Here is a 16,742-nt window from a genome sequence, read left to right as displayed (position 1 = left end):
GTGGGTTCGAGCCCCACCTTGGGCTCTATGCTGACAGCTCGGAGCCTGGAGCCTGCTTCGGATTCTGTGTCTCCCCTTCTCTCTGCCCTTCCCACGTTCATGCTCTGTCTCTGTTTCTCAATAGTAAATAAACGTTAAAAAAAATTAAAAAAAAAAAGTCTCATGGGAATGAATGCATTTCAAAGATTGAGAACGGTATACAACAAAATGTTAACCATAGTTATCTCTAGCGATGTGCGATTGGGGTGATTTTTTTTCCCTATGGGTTTATTTGCATTTTTAATAATTTTTGGTTTGTATGTTCTTGCTTTCATTTAAAACATACTGTATGGGACACAAGTCGCCAGCATTCTGGGGACCTGGGGCTCTGCCCTAAGGTGTGTTGCTGGGGGGAGGGCTGTGGAGTGCCCTGTGACCACCACCATGTGCCAGGGCAGGTCCCCCCACCCCCACCCCCCCCTCAGCTGGACCCACCAAGACAGGTTCTCAGCGTTCAGCTTTCTAGGGTGCAGCAGGTTTTCCCATATTCTCTCAGAGTGGAGACTAACCCAGGAAGCACGTAGTCATGGGACATGGTAATTCACCCAGAAACAACTTCCTTCTTCCTCCTTTAATTTATTTATATTCTATGTTTTTGTATTTTAGGGAATCCTGTGGAGAAGGCAGTGTGAAAATCCTGGAAGAGAGACTGGAAAAAATGGGCTTTCAGTACCGCTGTATTAATGATCACCTGTAGGTGGTATATCCTAATCAGTGCACAATTTCCAGGGCGGAGCGGTGATTTTGGAGGGCAAGGGGCCGTTGGAAAGGGTTCTGCTGGGATCAGCGCTGAGGGCCCCTGGACTGTGCCTTCTGGGTTGTCACTGGGCACGAGGGATGAGGGTGCCTTCTGGCCAGACCTCTGCCTGGGTCCCACCCACTTTTGTCCAGAGTCTTTAAGAAAAGATGCTTCAAGGGGATACCTGGGTGGCCGAGTCAGTTGAGGGTCTGACTCTTGATTTCCGGTCAGGTCATGATCCTGGGGTCGTGGGATTAATCCCTGTGTTGGGCTTGGGCTCCACGATGAGTGTTGGACCTGCTTAAGGTTCTCTCTCTTCTCCTGCCTGTCTCCAGCATGCGTGCGTGCTCTCTCTCTCTCTCTCTCAAAAAAAAAAAAAATGCTTCAAGGACAGACAGTAAAGTCCTGTTTCCTGGCTGCTTGTCCCATTTCCCCTCCCTTGCTTACAGCAATGGTGAGTCGCCTGAGGACAGGCACTGTGGTCCTGGCATTTGTGGATGCCATGAGTCCTTGCCTAAGATAGGTGCTAAGGTGGGTTTGTTTGAGGTACTTACAGATAGACCTTGACAGTGGACCTATAGGAAAATAGTAACAGCTACCATTTACTGAGCACATTGTAGGCTAAGCACTTTATGTATTTACATATTGCCTGAGGGCTTTCCTGATTCTTGGAAGTTTAGATAAACTTGGCTGAAACCCTGATACCTGTTGGAAGCCCTCCCCTGGACCGGGAGTTCTTACCTTGCTGCTTCCTGCTTTTCTCTGCCTCACTGCCTAAGTCTGCAGCCCTGCTCGGTTCCTCGGGGCCGAAGTCCAACACTGCAAGGCCTTAGTGGCTTTCCCCCAAATTGGCAAGGGTGGCAATTACATCTGCGGTCTTGGCCAGGCCCCACGACCATCCGTCTGGCTTTACTGTACCATACCTTCTCCGTGGCTCTGGGGGCTGGGTAATCGTCCCCACTGAGCAGAGCCCACGGGAAATGTGTGCTGCCCTCCGCTTTCCCAGAGAAGGAGCCCCACAGCTTGAAGCTGTCCCAGTGTACTCATCTGTTATTGTTAACGCTCTCAGGAAACTCAAAAGTTAGGTGTTGCCATCTTCTATTAAAACAATGTCCTCTTTTTGGGGAAATATAAACTATGTACGGGAAAATGCACAAGCCCTAAGTACACGGTTGAATGAATTTTCACAAGTTCCACACGCACCTGTCTAGATCGGGAAACAATATAACCAGCACCCCAGAGTCTCCCCACCTGCCCACAATAGTAGCCTCTGTCTAGACTTGTGGTGGATTCGTTTTGTCTGTTGTTAAGCTTTATATAAACACCCGCTTTCCATGGAAGGATAAATTAAGGGTCAGAGAAATTAAATAAGTTTTGCAAGGTCACTACTCTGTGGCAGAGCTGAGTTTTGAACCTAGCATTCTATGGCTTTGAAGTATGCTCTTTTCTTTCTACGAGAGGACTCTTTCTTTCTTTCATTTTTTAATTTATTATTATTTATTCTTGAGAAAGAGAGTGCAAGCAGGGGAGGGGCAGAGTGAGAGGTAGAATTTCAAGTAAGTGCCACACTATCAGGGCAGAGTCCGACGTGGGGCTTAAGCCCATGAAACTGTGAGATCATGACCTGAGCTGAAATCTAGAGTTGGATGCTTAACCGACTGAGCCACCCAGGAGCCCCTCTACTATAGGACCCTTCCTTTCTTAAAGCACCAGATTTTATTTCATTTATTTTTAATGTTTTTATTCAAATTGCAGTCAGTTAAGATACCATGTAATCTTAGTTTCAGGTGTACAATATAGTGATTCAACACTTCGATAGAGCACCCAGTGCTCATCACAACAAGAAAGCACCAGATTTTTGTATATTTTTCTTGAAAGGCAGTTTTTTTTTTTTTTTTTTTTTTTTTTTTTTTTTTTTTACTAAAACTTCTCAATGATGGAGAAAATTGTGCCAAAAAGTTCCACATGTAAGACCACTTTGCTTTGGCCCAGAACTCCCTCGAGGAAGTTGGCTTTGTAAGTCGTCAGGCCACGTATGGTGACCCAGGCCAGAGCCCAAGGTCTCCTTCCCTGCGCACGGCTGTCCTCAGGGACTTAGCCTGCTGTCACTTGCCCTAGTGTTGTCCCCAGTGATGCTGGCCTTCCGGTCTCTTCCCTTGCAAGCCTGGGTCAGCTCCCCTTCTCCCACTTCTTTACTGCCCACGGGCTCTTGTGTTAAGGTGGGGTTTTGTTTTGCTCCCAGGGCACAGGGGAGAAGGCTTACTGCAGGAGAGTCACAAAGGGTAACAAACCAAACTCCAACCCAGATGTAACTGAGAACCTGCCCCATAAAATTCAGGTGATGTTGTCCTCTCTCCTGTGGCAGACGGAAGTTCTCCCCAAGATTCTTGCCAATTCTGGCCACGTCTTCTCTTGTCATAGCCTCTCTTGCCTCCTGGTTGCTTTCTGTGAGCGCTGTCTTGGGCCAGACTCAGTGAAACTCAATGACTTTGGAGTGGGGGGCATGAAGCCACAGCAATAAACTACGGTCATAACAAATAGCTGTGTATCGTAGACTTTACTGGAAAGTAGGCAAGCCTCAGGGAGCAGTAGAGCACACACACATTTCCTGTTTCTCCAAAGTCCCTTCCAGCCACCCGGCCAGGGAGGGAGCCCCTGTTGGCCTGACTCCTACCTAGTGTGCCCTGTGCTCCTGTTACCCGGCTTCTCTCTTCACTACTGCTTTCCCTGCCCTCCTGGGACTCCACGTCTCCTCCCTCTACTCACGGAGCCAGTCAGCTTTCTTTGTTGCTGGAGCCTGAGCAAAGGCCATCACCCGTGTGCTTCAAGTCCAACTTTCTGGCCAAAGAACTTATCAAGAGGATTTTCCAGGCAAGACTGTACATGCTTGCTTGGGTGGTTCTGCGCTTGGGCTCTGGGGTGAGCCTGCAGGGTTCGCATTCAGCTCACATTCCGCCCCACAGCCATTAGTGTGTGTTCTTGGGCCAGTTACTCTGATCAGCTTTCTCATCTGTAAACTGGAGATGGTATTAATACCTGCTCTGTTTGGTCTTTGTGAGGATTAAATGGCAAAGTCTATATAGAAAATCTCATCGGGGGTGCCTCGGTGGCTCAGTCGGTGAAGCGTGCGACGTCGGCTCAGGTCATGATCTCGCGGTTCGTGAGTTCGAGCCCCGCGTCGGGCTCTGTGCTGACAGTTCGGGGCCTGGAGCCTGCTTCGGATTCCGTGTCTCCCTGTCACTCTGTTCCTCCCCTGTTCGCACTCTGTGTGTGCTATTTCTCTCCCAGCAATAAATAAAGATTAAAACAATTAAAAACAAACAAATCCATCATCAAATTTCTTGGTATGTAGTAAGTGCCTAATAAATGCTGGCTAATATTTTTAAAAACAAACATTTTGTGTTCTTTTAGGTGAGAGACTTTGTATCCCCGGTACTTTCCAGGCATACTGTAAATGTTTGATGAGTGAAAGTCATTTAAATAATCCCTTACATATTATTTCTTTTCATTCTGTAGACCAGTGAAGCTCTTAATGTGCGTGGACCACAGCACTCATCCTGACTGTGCCTTAAACTCGTAAGTAGCTGTCCTGCCCCGACCTCCTTGCCTCCCCAAGATAAGCGGGACTGTTTATAGACCACTGATGAATTGCAGTATGATTTTACACACGCGCCCTAGAACATGTGGCTGTGGAGGGAGTCCTGTGCTTCTGCGCTGAGCGGCTCGGGCTCTCTGAGCGGCTAAGATGGTGCAGGTTTGATGAACACCTGCCCAGGTGAGCTGAAGTCCATACCATCCGTTCTTCCATCTGTTAGGGGAAAAGAGTACTCTGGCTGCTGCACATTGTGCTGTGTGCGTTACATGGAATTTTTTGTCCATTTTGGGGCGCCTGGGTGGCTCGGTCGGTTGAGCGTCCCACTTGGGCTCAGGTCGTGATCTCACGGCCCGTGGGTTCGAGCCCCGCGTCGGGCTCTGTGCTGACAGCTCAGAGCCTGGAGCCGGCTTCGGGTTCTGTGTCTCCCTCTCTCTCTGCCCCTTCCCTGCTCGTGGTCTGTCTGTCTGTCTGTCTCTCAAAGATGAATAAACGTTAAAAAACATTAAAAAAAAAAGAATATTTTGTTCAGTTTCATAACTAGTCCATTAGAAAGAGAGAAACAGACAGGCAGACACAGAAAGAGAGAGAAGGACTGCTCACCATCCCCACAGAGCTCTTGTCTCCTTCATTTAGTAAGAGAACCCTCGCATTTCAGTTGGGCTCACGGCTGCCAAGAGCAGCGAGCGTGTTTCCTGGCTTCCCTTTGCGCTGCGGTGGGGCGATGGGCGTGACTCCACTTAAAAGGAAGGGACCTGCCTTCCCTGTGTGCATTCCTGCCGCCCCGTGGATGGACCTGGGCCACGCGGTGGGGACCGTCCTCCGCTGGGCGCTCCCGACTGTGGAGCTGCCGTGTCCGCCCCGGACTGTTCCTGGGAGGGAAGTAACGAGCAGACCCACCATGACAGCATGTGACCCTGGAGCTGACCCCTCGGAGGAGGCATGCAGTTTTCTCATCCTCTCATGAAAGAGCAAGAATGTTCTATGATCCTGGGCCCTCACTTGCTTCACGTGGAAAGGACACCCACCGTCCCGTCCACGCTGCTCAAAGACCTTCAAGGTTCCTGTGACCGATCCAGACTTCTAGTCTGGCCTTCCGGGACCTTCACACTCTTTCTACACACACCACCTCCCAACTTCTCACCGGGAACTTTCCTGCCCACAGACTGCAGACAGTGAGCCTTTGGGCAGCAGTAAGAGCACTGTGCTTGGAGTCCGGTTTTCTCAGGCCCCAAATGAAAAACAGTGGAAACCACCTCGCAGGTTTGTCGTGGAGATTGAAGAAAGCAACGGGTGTATTAGCCCCCCACCTCCTTTCTAGACAGAACGCTGGAAAGATTCTTAAAGAGCCAGGCCTGGGCACAGGGCCCAGGTTCCTCAAGTTCAAGTAGGAAGTGCATCGGTCGAAATTCTTGTCTACAAGCATCACACATCAGCTCCAGGTAGTTCAGCAGAAATGGGACGTATTCAAAGATTTTAAGGCACCGCACAGAATCTTCCTGTGAGAGCCGGGGAAGCGGGACCGGAGGCCAGGCCGAAGTCTGACCCAGAACTGCCGGAGGGGAGCCTGTGTGGGTACACACAGCTCAGAGAGTACCTGTGCTCACACCTGGGTGCTTCTACAATCTCTGCCACTGCAGCCTCAGAGCGCTGGTGCCTTAGGCATCCTCATGATTAGAACAGTTTACTTGTTAAGCTTATTTATTTTGAGAGAAAGAGAGAGTGTGAGTGGGGGAGGGGCAGAGAGAGAGGGAGAGAGAATCCCAGTGTACTCAGCAGAACCCAGTGTGGGGCTTGATCTCATGAACCATGAGATCACGCCCCGAGCCGAAATCAAGAGTTAGACGCTAGCCAAATGAGCCACCCAGGTGCCCCTAGACTAGACGTTGGGGGGCCCTGCTGTCTCAATCCACTGTGCTCCGATGGGGACAGCTGGTTGGCAGAGTTTGGTCATGTGTCTGTGTGCTAACTGCAGGGCAGGGTGGGAAAGTGAGTATCTGCTTTAAATCCAGCCTCGTGGCTTTAAATCTCACCTATATGCTGGTGCCTCCGGAATGAATGTCTCTAGTCTAGGTCCTGTACGGAACGCCATACTTGCATATTTAACAGTCTACTCAGTGTTTCCACTTGGATGGTCTAATAGGTATTTCAATCTCAACACATCCCAAACCGAACTGAGTTTACCTGCTCCGGTAGGCTGAATCATGGCGCCTAACGATACCCAGTTGTCATCCTTGGAATCTGTGACTGTCACCTTGTATGGCAAAGGGACTTTTCAGATGTGATTACGTTGAGGATCTTGAGATGGGGAGACTATCCTTGGTTATCCAGGTGGACCCTAAATAGAATCACAAGTGTCCTTATGAGGGGGAGGCAGAGGGAGATTCGATGCACAACACAAGCAGGCAGTGTGATCATGGAAGCAGAGATTGGACTGGTGCACCTTATTTATTTATTTATTTATTTATTGAGAGTGCAAGTGAGCAAGGGGCAGAGAGAGAGGAGAGAGAAGCAGGGCTCACCTGAAGCGGGGCAGGGCTCCAGCTCACCCGATGCGGGGCTCGAACTCACAAACCGTGAGATCATGAGCCGAGCTGAAGTCAGATGCTTAACTGACTGAGCCACCCAGGCGCCCCTGGAAGGGTGTACTTTAAAGCAGAAAAGGGCAGGGAAACCGATTCTTCCTTCAGGAGGCTCTCCAGAACGAAGGAGCCCCACTGACACCTTGACTTTAGTGTGGTGAGACTGGTTTCTGACTTCCAGCCTTCAGAACTGTAAGAGAGTAAATGTGCATTGTTTTAAGCCACTGATTGATTTATTGCAGTGGCAACAGGAAACTAAGACACCTCTAAACTTGGTCTACCCAGAGTCTTCCTGGTCTCAATTGATGGCAATGCCCAACTTTCCCCAAATCCCCAAATGCCTGTTCCAGAAATCTTGGAGCCGTCTTTGATTCCTTCCCTTCTCTCATGCTTTACCAGAAAATTCCACTGGCTCAACCTACAGATTGATGGAGTATGCAGTCACCTACCAGAACCAGCCTGTCTAGCAGTCAGGTAGATTACCTAGCGGGCTCTAATGAGCCTTCTTGCTTCCACCTTGTCCCATCCTTCATGGCCTGTTTGAGGCTCAGCTGCCATTTTAATTGTTTATTAGGGAAACTTCCAGAAGTTCACAAAGTATAGAGTGTAGTTCTGTAACTATTCAGTCATGGGACTCGTCGGCTCACAACTCTGCAGTCACTCCCACATCACTCAGAGTAAGAGCCAAACAGCCTGCTCTGGCCCAGTTCTCTCCAGCTTCTTCCTTACTCCCTTCTCCTTTCTGTGCCTCAGAGTGGCCTCCTGGAACATCCCAGGTGCATTCCTGCCCCAGGGCCTTTACCTGCTCTGTTCCCTCTGCCTGGAAGTCCTTCCCCTAGCTGTCAATGGGCTAACTCTCTCACCTGCTGTATTAGCTTGTATCTCACCTCCAGGAAGTTATCCTGACCTCGGTATTTTAAATTATAGCCTGCACCATGGACTGGCTCTGTGAAACCCTCCTGTGGCTCTATTTTTCTTTTTTATGATGTTTATCAGCTTCTGACTTATTTGCTCATTAAGTTTATTCTTTTTTTTACACACGTTTTTCTTAAAGTTTACTTATTTTGAGAGAGAGCAAGAGAGAGCATGTGTGCATGCAAGTGGGGGAGAGGCAGAGAGAGAGAATCCCAGGCAGGCTCCACACTGTCAGTGCAAACTCACAAATGATGAGACCGTGACCTGAGCTAAAGTTGGATGCTTAACCGTCTGAGCCACCCAGGTGCTTAAGCTTATTCTTTACTGCCTATCTCCCACCTGTTAGCACATAAGCCCCAGAAGGACAGAGACTTTTACCTGTTTTGTTCACTGATGGATGTTTCCCAAGAGATTAGCATGGAGCCTGCAACCTGGTAGGCACTTAGGAGAGAGAGAGAGGGAGAGAGAAAGAGATTGGGGGGGAGAAAGAAAGAAAGAAAGAAAGATAAAAGAAGAAAGAGGGAGAGAAAGAAAGAAAAGAGAAAGAAAGAAAGAAAGAAAGGAGAAAGAAAGAAAAAAGAGAAAGGGAGAGACAAAGAGAAAGAAAGAAAAAAGAAAGAAAAGAGAGAGGGAGAAAGAAAAAGGGAGAGAGAAAGAAAGAAAGAGAAAGAAAGGAAAAAGAGGTAGAAAGAAAAAGGGAGAGAGAAAGGAAGAAAAGAGAAAAGAAAGAGGAAGAAAGGAGAGAAGAAAGAAAAGAGAGAAAGGAAAAAGAAGAGAGAAAGAAAGAGAAAGAAAGAAAAGAAAGGAAGAAAAAAGGAAGGAAGAAAGGGAAGAAAAAGAAAGAAAGAAAGAAAGAAAGAAAAAAGAAAGGGATTGGTTTCCTCTCTGTGGAAGCACGTGTTTCAGACAATGTCTCAATCTGGCCAGGTAGCCAAAAGGAATGACAGGTGTCCTAGGAAGTTGGAGACATGCCTGGTGGTAGCAAATGTGTAAGTTCCAGATTTCGATTGCAAGAAACAGAAACCGATGGTTCACTTAGGCGGAGAAAAGGGGAATAAGGTTGTGGGAGGATTTCGTGGCCTGGGCAACCCAGTTTGCTGGGGACTTCGAAAGGCCTGGCCGCGTAGGCTCCTTAGTGTTACAGTGTAACTCGGGTCTTTACGGTTTTACTCCCTGTTTCCTTAAGGAGATTATCAACTTTATACAGTTACAGATCATGTAAAGTTTCTTTTTATAAAACCACTGGGCCCTCCACTGCCATCCTGAAAGAGGCAAGTGGTGCCACCCTGGCACCCCGTGCCTCAGTTTACCTCCTCTGCACTTTGTGCATCCTCTGCAGGATGTGCCGGGTGACTGAGGGTGGCTCTAGCCTTACCTCTCCCAGGCCTTTCTGAGGACTTTGGGTGTGTCGGGCTTCCAGTGCGGCAGTCTGGGGTCATCATCTTGCCTCCTGATCACGTTCCTGGAAGGTGGGCAATTTGATCCCCATCAATGATGCTGAGGGGGCTAAGTGATCTCTTAGAGTCATTGAGGACTGGCTAGAGCCATGCACAGAATGCAAGTTCGTGTGTCAAATCCTTGTTTTTCCCATCAAACCACACTGCCTCAAAATGTCCCTGTGGTTCACATCACAGCAGATAAGGAAGGATTTTTTAAAAAAATGTTTATTTTTAAGAGAGAGAGTGAGGGGGAAGGGGCAGAGAGAGAGACAGGATCCAAAGTGAGCTCTGTGCTGAGAGTGGAGAGCCTGATGTGGGGCTTGAACTCTCAAAAGTATGAGATCATGACCTGAGCCGAAGTCAGACGCTTAACCAACTGAGCCACAGGCATGCCAGGAAGGGGCTTATAGTCCCTGATCTGTTCTTTACTTTGTTTGGGCATTCTTTCAGTGATTGTTGAATAGATTTATTTATGACAGTTCTTTCCCAGTTCCATTGAATGTCAAGAATAAAACCCTCTTGGCACTTGCACCCCCATGTTTATAGCAGCCCTTTCAACAATAGCCAAAGTATGGAAAGAGCCCAAATGTCCATCGGTGTGTGAATGGATAAAGAAGATGTGGTATATATGTAGAATGGAGTATTACTCGGCAATCAAAAAGAATGAAATCTTGCCATTTGCAACTACATGGATGAAACTGGAGGGTATTATGCTAAGCGAAATTAGTCAGAGAAAGACAAATATATGACTTCACTCATATAAGGACTTTAAGGTACAAAACAGATGATCATAAGGGAAGGGAAGCAAAAATAATATAAAAAGAGGGAGGGGGACAAAACATAAGAGATACTTAAATATGGAGAACAAACAGAGGGTTACTGGAGGGGGTGTGAAGGGGGATGGGCTAAATGGGTAAGGGGCACTAAGGAATCTACTCCTGAAAATATTGTTGCACTAGATGCTAACTAACTTGGATGTAAATTAAAAAAATGAATAATAATAAAAAAAAAACCCAAACCCTCTTTCACTCGTTGCCAGATTTTCCTCCACTCTCATTGCCCCGGAAGGAATTTTACTGATCTCTTTTTTAAACAACTTCACTAAGAATATTGATGGATAATTTGCAAGAGATGATCCCCAAATGGCAAATACGGAGAATGAGTTCCTCCTTGTAGTAATAATGAGATATAATTTTTTTAATGTTTATTTGTTTTGAGAGAGCACAAGTCGGGGAGGGGTAGAGGGAGAAGGGCACAGAGGATCCTAAGTGGATTCTGTGCTAAGAGCAGTGAGCCCGATGTGGGGCTCCAACTCACAAACTGAATGGTAAGATTATGACCTGAGCTGAAGTTGGATGCTCAACCGACTGAGCCACCCAGTTGCCCCAAATGAGATACAGATTTCATGAGGTGCAATTTTCACCACAATGTCTTTGACATACAGCGGAAAAAATATTTTAAAGATGTTATTAAATGCTTGATGCCATTATAAGTTTGTAAATTGCTTTGGGAGAAAAATTTGACAATATGTATCAGGCATTATAAAAATATTCATAATCTTTGACCTTAAGTCAGACCTTAGGGTACTTCTGGTACCCTCTTCTAAAGAAACGATTCAGAATGTGGGCACAACCTCTATGCTCAGAGATGTTCACCAAAGCATTCTTTATAATACTGAATCAGAGGTAGATATCCAATGAGAAGTGAATGGTTACATCAAAGGGTTACATTTACTGGAATAGAATGTAGACATTGTATGTAGATTATATCTCCGTAAAGCTGGGTGGGGGAAACAGTGATAGGATAATCATACAGCAATATGGAGAAATTCTCATGAACAATTTCTCATGAAAAAATATGTAGAAAACAATCTTGTAGACTCCAGTATTGGCCAAAAATTCAGTACAATGACAATACAGGATTGGTGAGGAAATGAGAAAACAGACATACTTATGTTATTGAAATAAGGACTCCTTGTATCAATCGAGGTCAAGGAGAAACATCAAAAGTCTCATCTTGGTCAGAATTCTCCAAAATGCATTGTCTCTCTTCCCTCCACATACCCTAGGACACAGAAGTGGGAAATCCAAGCTCAACTTGCTTTGGAATAGTGGAACAAAGGACTTTTAATCTACAAAGGTTTAGAACGGAATATATAGCTGTTAATATAAATCCAACTCATATTATTAATAGTTTTGTGGAAAGTTGGGGCGCCTGGGTGGCTAGGTTGGTTGAACATTCGACTACAGCTCAGGTCATGATCTCATGGTTCATGGGTTTGAGCCCCATGTCAGGGTCTGTGCTGACGGCTCAGAGCCTGGAGCTTGCTTCGGATTCTGTCTCCCTCTCTCTGCGCCCCTCCCTTCCTCAAGCTCTGTCTTTCTCTCTCCAAGATAAATCAACATTAAAAAAAATAGTTGTGTGGTAAGTTTAGGAAGAACTTGCATTTTTTGGTATTTAATTAAATTTGCAGCATTTTAGAGAATTTAGCATGTAAAAATAGCCCTGTGATTCCAAATATATATGTAACTATTAAATAACTGATTGCAGACTTGGGTTTTTAATGTTGAAAGTTATAAGAGATTCTACTAAGTTTTTAGCCAAAATTTGAATGTTTAAGATAATTAAGATGAAATTTTATACCTTTATTAGATTTACTAGAATCAAGTGTTTGAGAAGGTGTTACTCATTTAAAGTCACTTGAAGTATTTAAAAAAATGTAACATTTAAAAAAGATAAGTTTAAAATAATTTAGTCTAAAATAACCTGAGTTAAAAATATTCAAGGAAATTTGATTAAGTATGAAATCCCCTTAAAACTTATTGTCAGGGGCACCTGGCTGGCTTAATCTGTAGAGCCTGTGACTTTGGATGTTGGGATAGTTCGAGCCCCATGTTGGGCACAGAGATCACTTTTTATTTTTTAATTAATTAATTTATTTAAAAAAATTAATGATTTATTTATTTTTGAGAGAAAGAGAGAGCGAGAGAGAGAGAGCGAGAGAGCATGAGCAAGGGAGGGGCAGAGAGAGAGGGAGACACAGAATCAGAAGCAGGCTCCAGGCTCTGAGCTGTCCACACAGAGCCTGATGCAGGGCTGGAACCCATGCACCATGAGATCGTAACCTGAGCCGAAGTCAGATGCCCAGCTGACTGAGCCACCCAGGCACCCCAAGATTACTTAAAAAAAAAGAGTTATTATCAGAGGTCCCTAGGTTTTTTTGTTTTGTTTTAAAAGTAAGCTTTAGGCCCAATGTGAGGCTTGAACTCATGACCTCGACATCCAGAGTTGTGTACTGAGCCCACCAGGCGCCCCCCGCCTAGGTTTTTAAACAGAAAAATATGACTCGTGAGTCAACTAGAAAAATGTTTGGAGAAATAAGGTGTTTGAATTTATAAGCTTAATAGCTAGAATTAATTTTTAAAACGAAAGTAATTGCAAATAGTGTTTTTTCTTTGCATAAAAATTGCCCTCCAGCACAACCTCATGTGGACAGGAAAAGTTTAAGTTGTGACAAATCAGTGCCCAGAACATGAAGCCAGTCGTGAAAAGCAAAGGAAAACTACGTGTTTCTGTGTGTGCGTGATAATGGATGTCAGTGATGAAACGGTCTAAGGAGAGGAGCTCCAAATTGCTACCAGTGGTTACTTCCAAAAAAGGCACTGAGAACTGAAAAAGGGTGGAGATTCTTATGACTATGTTTAGTTCTGTAATACTTTATTTTCCTAAAAGAATAAAAATAAGTATACCCTTGGATTCGTTAATTATTGTAAAGAAAAAAAAAATAATTTTGACTAAATCAAGTCTGAAACGTTAACTGAATCAGAAGTGCAATTATAGTAAATGTCCAGCAGGAGGAGCCCTAGTACAAACTTGTGTCTGCCTGAGGTTCCTTTATTCCATTTTTATTAATTTGTTTTTTATTTGAGTGTAGTTGACACACAATGTTACATTAGTTTCAGGTGTACAATATAGTGATTAGACAGGCTTATACATTATGCTATGCTCATCCCAAGTATAACTACCATCTGTTAGCATATGACACTATTACAGTATCATTAAATTCTCTATGCTTTTCTTCCTTCCTTCCTTCCTTCCTCCCTCCCTCCCTCCCTCCCTTCCTTCCTCCTTCCTTCCTTCCTTCCTTCCTTTCTTTCTTTTTGTGACTTATTCATTCCATAACTGGAAGTCTGTATCTTCCACTCCCCTTCATCCATTTTGCCCATTCTCCCACTCTCCTCCCCTCTGGCAACCATCAGTTTGTTTTCTGTATTTCCAGGTCTGATTCTACTTTTTGTTTGTTTATTCATTTGTTTTTTTTTCTTTTAGATTTACATATAACTGAATCATATGGTATTTGTCTTTCATAGTCTGAATTATTTCACTTAGCATAATACCCTCTAGGTCCATCTATGTTGTTGCAAATGCTAAAAATTGCATCCTTTTTTGTGGCTGTGTAATATTCCTGTGTGTGTCTGCATGAGCGTGTGTGTGTGTGTGTGTGTGTGTGTGTTTGAGTGTTTGAATACCACATCTCCCTTATCCATTCATCCATCAATAGGTTGCTTCCATATCTTGCTATTATAAATAATACTGCAATAAACATTAGTGAATGAGGGGTGACCAGCACTCAGATGGAGTCCCAAACCATGGGATAAATTTCCAAGCCAACATTCGATGGTTTCATGATTTAAAAAGATGTATCTTTGAATTGGCTTTTAAAAATTCAGTAATTTCTGTTTTAAAAAATCCAGTCAGTGGTCAGACTCTATTTGCTATGACAAGTCCATGTTTTGTTTATGTATTTATTTTTGAGAGAGAGAGAGGAGAGAGAGAGAGAGAGCAAGGGAGGGGCAGAAAGAGAGGGATAGAGAATCCCAAGCAGGCTCTGTGTAGAGCTTGACACAGGGCTCAAACCCACGAACTGTGACATCATGACCTGAGCTGAAGACGGATGCTCAACCAGCTGAGCCACTCAGGAGCCCCGACCAGAGTCCATTTTTTTTGGCCGGGTCCTCTCTTGGTGTCTTTAAGTCAAGATAGGTTTTTCCATGCCAGTTAAACTCTGACAATGTAGTCGATCAGTAGGGAAGTTGGCTAGGTTTATGGTATATCCATACAGTAAGAATTCATCCATGAGGAAGAATGAATTAACTCATACGTACAATATGAAAGTATGTCCAAATATGATGTTAGGGGAAAAAAATTACAGGTTGCATTTGTACTCAGATGAAAGGGTGTGTGAAGGTGTGTGTGGGAACATGTGTAATGTATGCGTACGTGTTACATTCCTGGGAAGACAGTTCAAACCGCCAGCAATGATTCTCTGTGGAAAGCAAGAATGGGGGAGTCGAAGGCACTTTTACTCGTCACTTGTTAACTTTCTGCACTATTTCAATTTTTTTTGCAGCATGCATGTATATTTTTGACAGTAGGCATTGCATACCAATACTGAAATTTTCTCTCTTTCCTTTTTAATTTGCAGAGCAGTAACCTCCACTCGAAGAGAAGCCCCACCCCTCTGTGCAGAACATGGTGCCAGCCTCTTCATTCCTTTCTTAGTGGTTCTGGCTTCAGTTATTCAACTGTGACTGGAAGCCCAGCTGTGCTGCCCTACCATCCCCCAGCCCTGAAGCCCGCCCTTGCGCATTCCTCCGTCTTGTTCTGTGCATACCAGGTGGTTCCACTGTCTAAAGAAGCTTCCTTCTGGGAAAAAAATGTTAATGTTTTCAATGATACACAAGCTCGGGATTTCAGAGACAAGAAATTAGTCTAGTTCTCCTTAGCAGGTTAAAATTGCTGCATTAGAATGAAAGCAAGTTATTAGTTTCTTGTGTCATATTGTATAAAGCATTGAGACCCAGACTATTGTTACATAATAAAATATTTTTAGAAAATTCTAGTAGAATTAGATTTTATATTTTTTCTGAATTTTCCTATATCCCCTGTGGGGCACACTGCTTGCTTATTGATAGCTTAAGATATATATACACTCTATAAATGTATATATATTTGATGTGCAAAGATTTATGAATAAAGGTGTTCACTTAATGGTTATGTATAATGGGGGGGTGAAACTCATAATGTCCAATAATGGGGAACTGTTTTCATATGGTTTGCTATATCTGTAGGTTAGAATCGCGTTCAACTGGTAAAAGTCATGTTTACCAATCCAAATGTCCTTCAGCTGGTGAACGGATGGGCTCACTGTGGTACATCTATACAATACTCAGCAACACTCTCTATATAGTCAGAAAGAAAATGTTACATGAGTAACACTCAAATGTGCTAATACAAGAAGCCAGACCAATAGGCGACATACTGTATTATTCTACTTATATGACATTCTGGAACAGGCAACACTGTAGGAATGGAGAATAGATCAGTGGTAGCAAAGGGTTAGGACTAGGGGGAGGGGGTAACTACAAAGGGGTAGTGTGAGGGAATTTTGGGGGAGTGAGAAACTGTTCTGTATCTTGATTGTGGTAGTGAATCTATGTCAACACTTAGAACCGTATATCAAAAAGAGTAAATTTCACTGTGTGTAACTGAAATGTTTTCAAAGAACATTTAATGATATAGAAAAATGTCAACAAGAAGTACAAGAAGTGAGATATAAAACCTTCTAAAATATAATACAAATTTAGCAAATTCTATTATGATATGCATATTGTAAACAAATGAAAGAAAAAGTAATAAACTCAAAGGCAGAGCAATTATCTCTGGGTGGTGGTCTTATCAGTGATTCCTATTTTTGACTTTGGCATTTTCGTGTTTCTCGGATGTTCTCTAATGAGTATGTGTTACTTTTACAATCAGAAAGGGAGAAATCCACACACATATACACACACGCACGTATCATACGTGTGTGGTACTTTGTCTTGACACAAAACATTTCCAGACGACAAAAATAAAACCAAAAGCTTGTCACAGACACTTCTCTGTTCTCCTTATTCCTTTTCTTACCTAAAGCATGTGTGGGGGTTTCAGACATGAGAACTCCCTGATTCTGATGCCCCGGTTCCCAGAAACAGGCAGCAGGAGCTCTTTCACTTCCTGCAGGGCCTGTAAATCTCTGTAAGGGGGAGAAAAAGATTGCCCAAGGGCAGTAGACCTGTTCCTCAAATGTGTAACCCTGAGCACAGGGCTCTTTCTCTCTTACCCCAGTGCCCCTCATCTCTAGGTGAGGCCCCCCTGGCAGTGCCTCTCCACAGTTTTTGTGGATGCTTGACCAAATATTCCCTATACAGTTGGAAAACTGAACAGCCTCATGATCACTGTGTATAACATAGACACACATAACAACCCCATGAATAGCTAAAGAGCATCTCAGACTGCCCTGGGCTGGCCTCATCTCTCTCCCTGGGAATGACATCAAAGCCTCTTGACTAGTTCCCTCTGTCTCCCATCTCTTTCTCTCCTGTTTCCTTCTCTCC

The 16,742-nt window shown here is 44.5% G+C and overlaps 1 protein-coding gene across 3 annotated transcripts in view; it reads left to right on the top strand.

Moving 5' to 3' along the window:
• BST1 (bone marrow stromal cell antigen 1) overlaps positions 1 to 16,025 on the top strand; it is a 30,933-nt gene extending 14,908 nt beyond the window's left edge. For 2 of the 3 annotated variants that reach the window (XM_047856986.1, XM_047856984.1), the window contains 4 exons: positions 646 to 732; positions 4,295 to 4,354; positions 7,352 to 7,426; positions 14,792 to 16,025. In XM_047856986.1, coding sequence (XP_047712942.1) covers positions 646 to 732; positions 4,295 to 4,354; positions 7,352 to 7,426; positions 14,792 to 14,897 — 328 coding nt within the window. In that variant the 3' untranslated portion in view covers positions 14,898 to 16,025. The remainder of the gene's footprint in view (positions 1 to 645; positions 733 to 4,294; positions 4,355 to 7,351; positions 7,427 to 14,791) is intronic. The other variant, XM_047856985.1, reaches the window with a different exon arrangement.
• The last annotated feature ends 717 nt before the right edge of the window (positions 16,026 to 16,742 follow it).

Source organism: Prionailurus viverrinus, chromosome B1, assembly GCF_022837055.1.
Source record: "Prionailurus viverrinus isolate Anna chromosome B1, UM_Priviv_1.0, whole genome shotgun sequence".
Taxonomy (NCBI): domain Eukaryota; kingdom Metazoa; phylum Chordata; class Mammalia; order Carnivora; family Felidae; genus Prionailurus; species Prionailurus viverrinus.
This window is presented reverse-complemented; position numbering and strand designations above follow the sequence as displayed.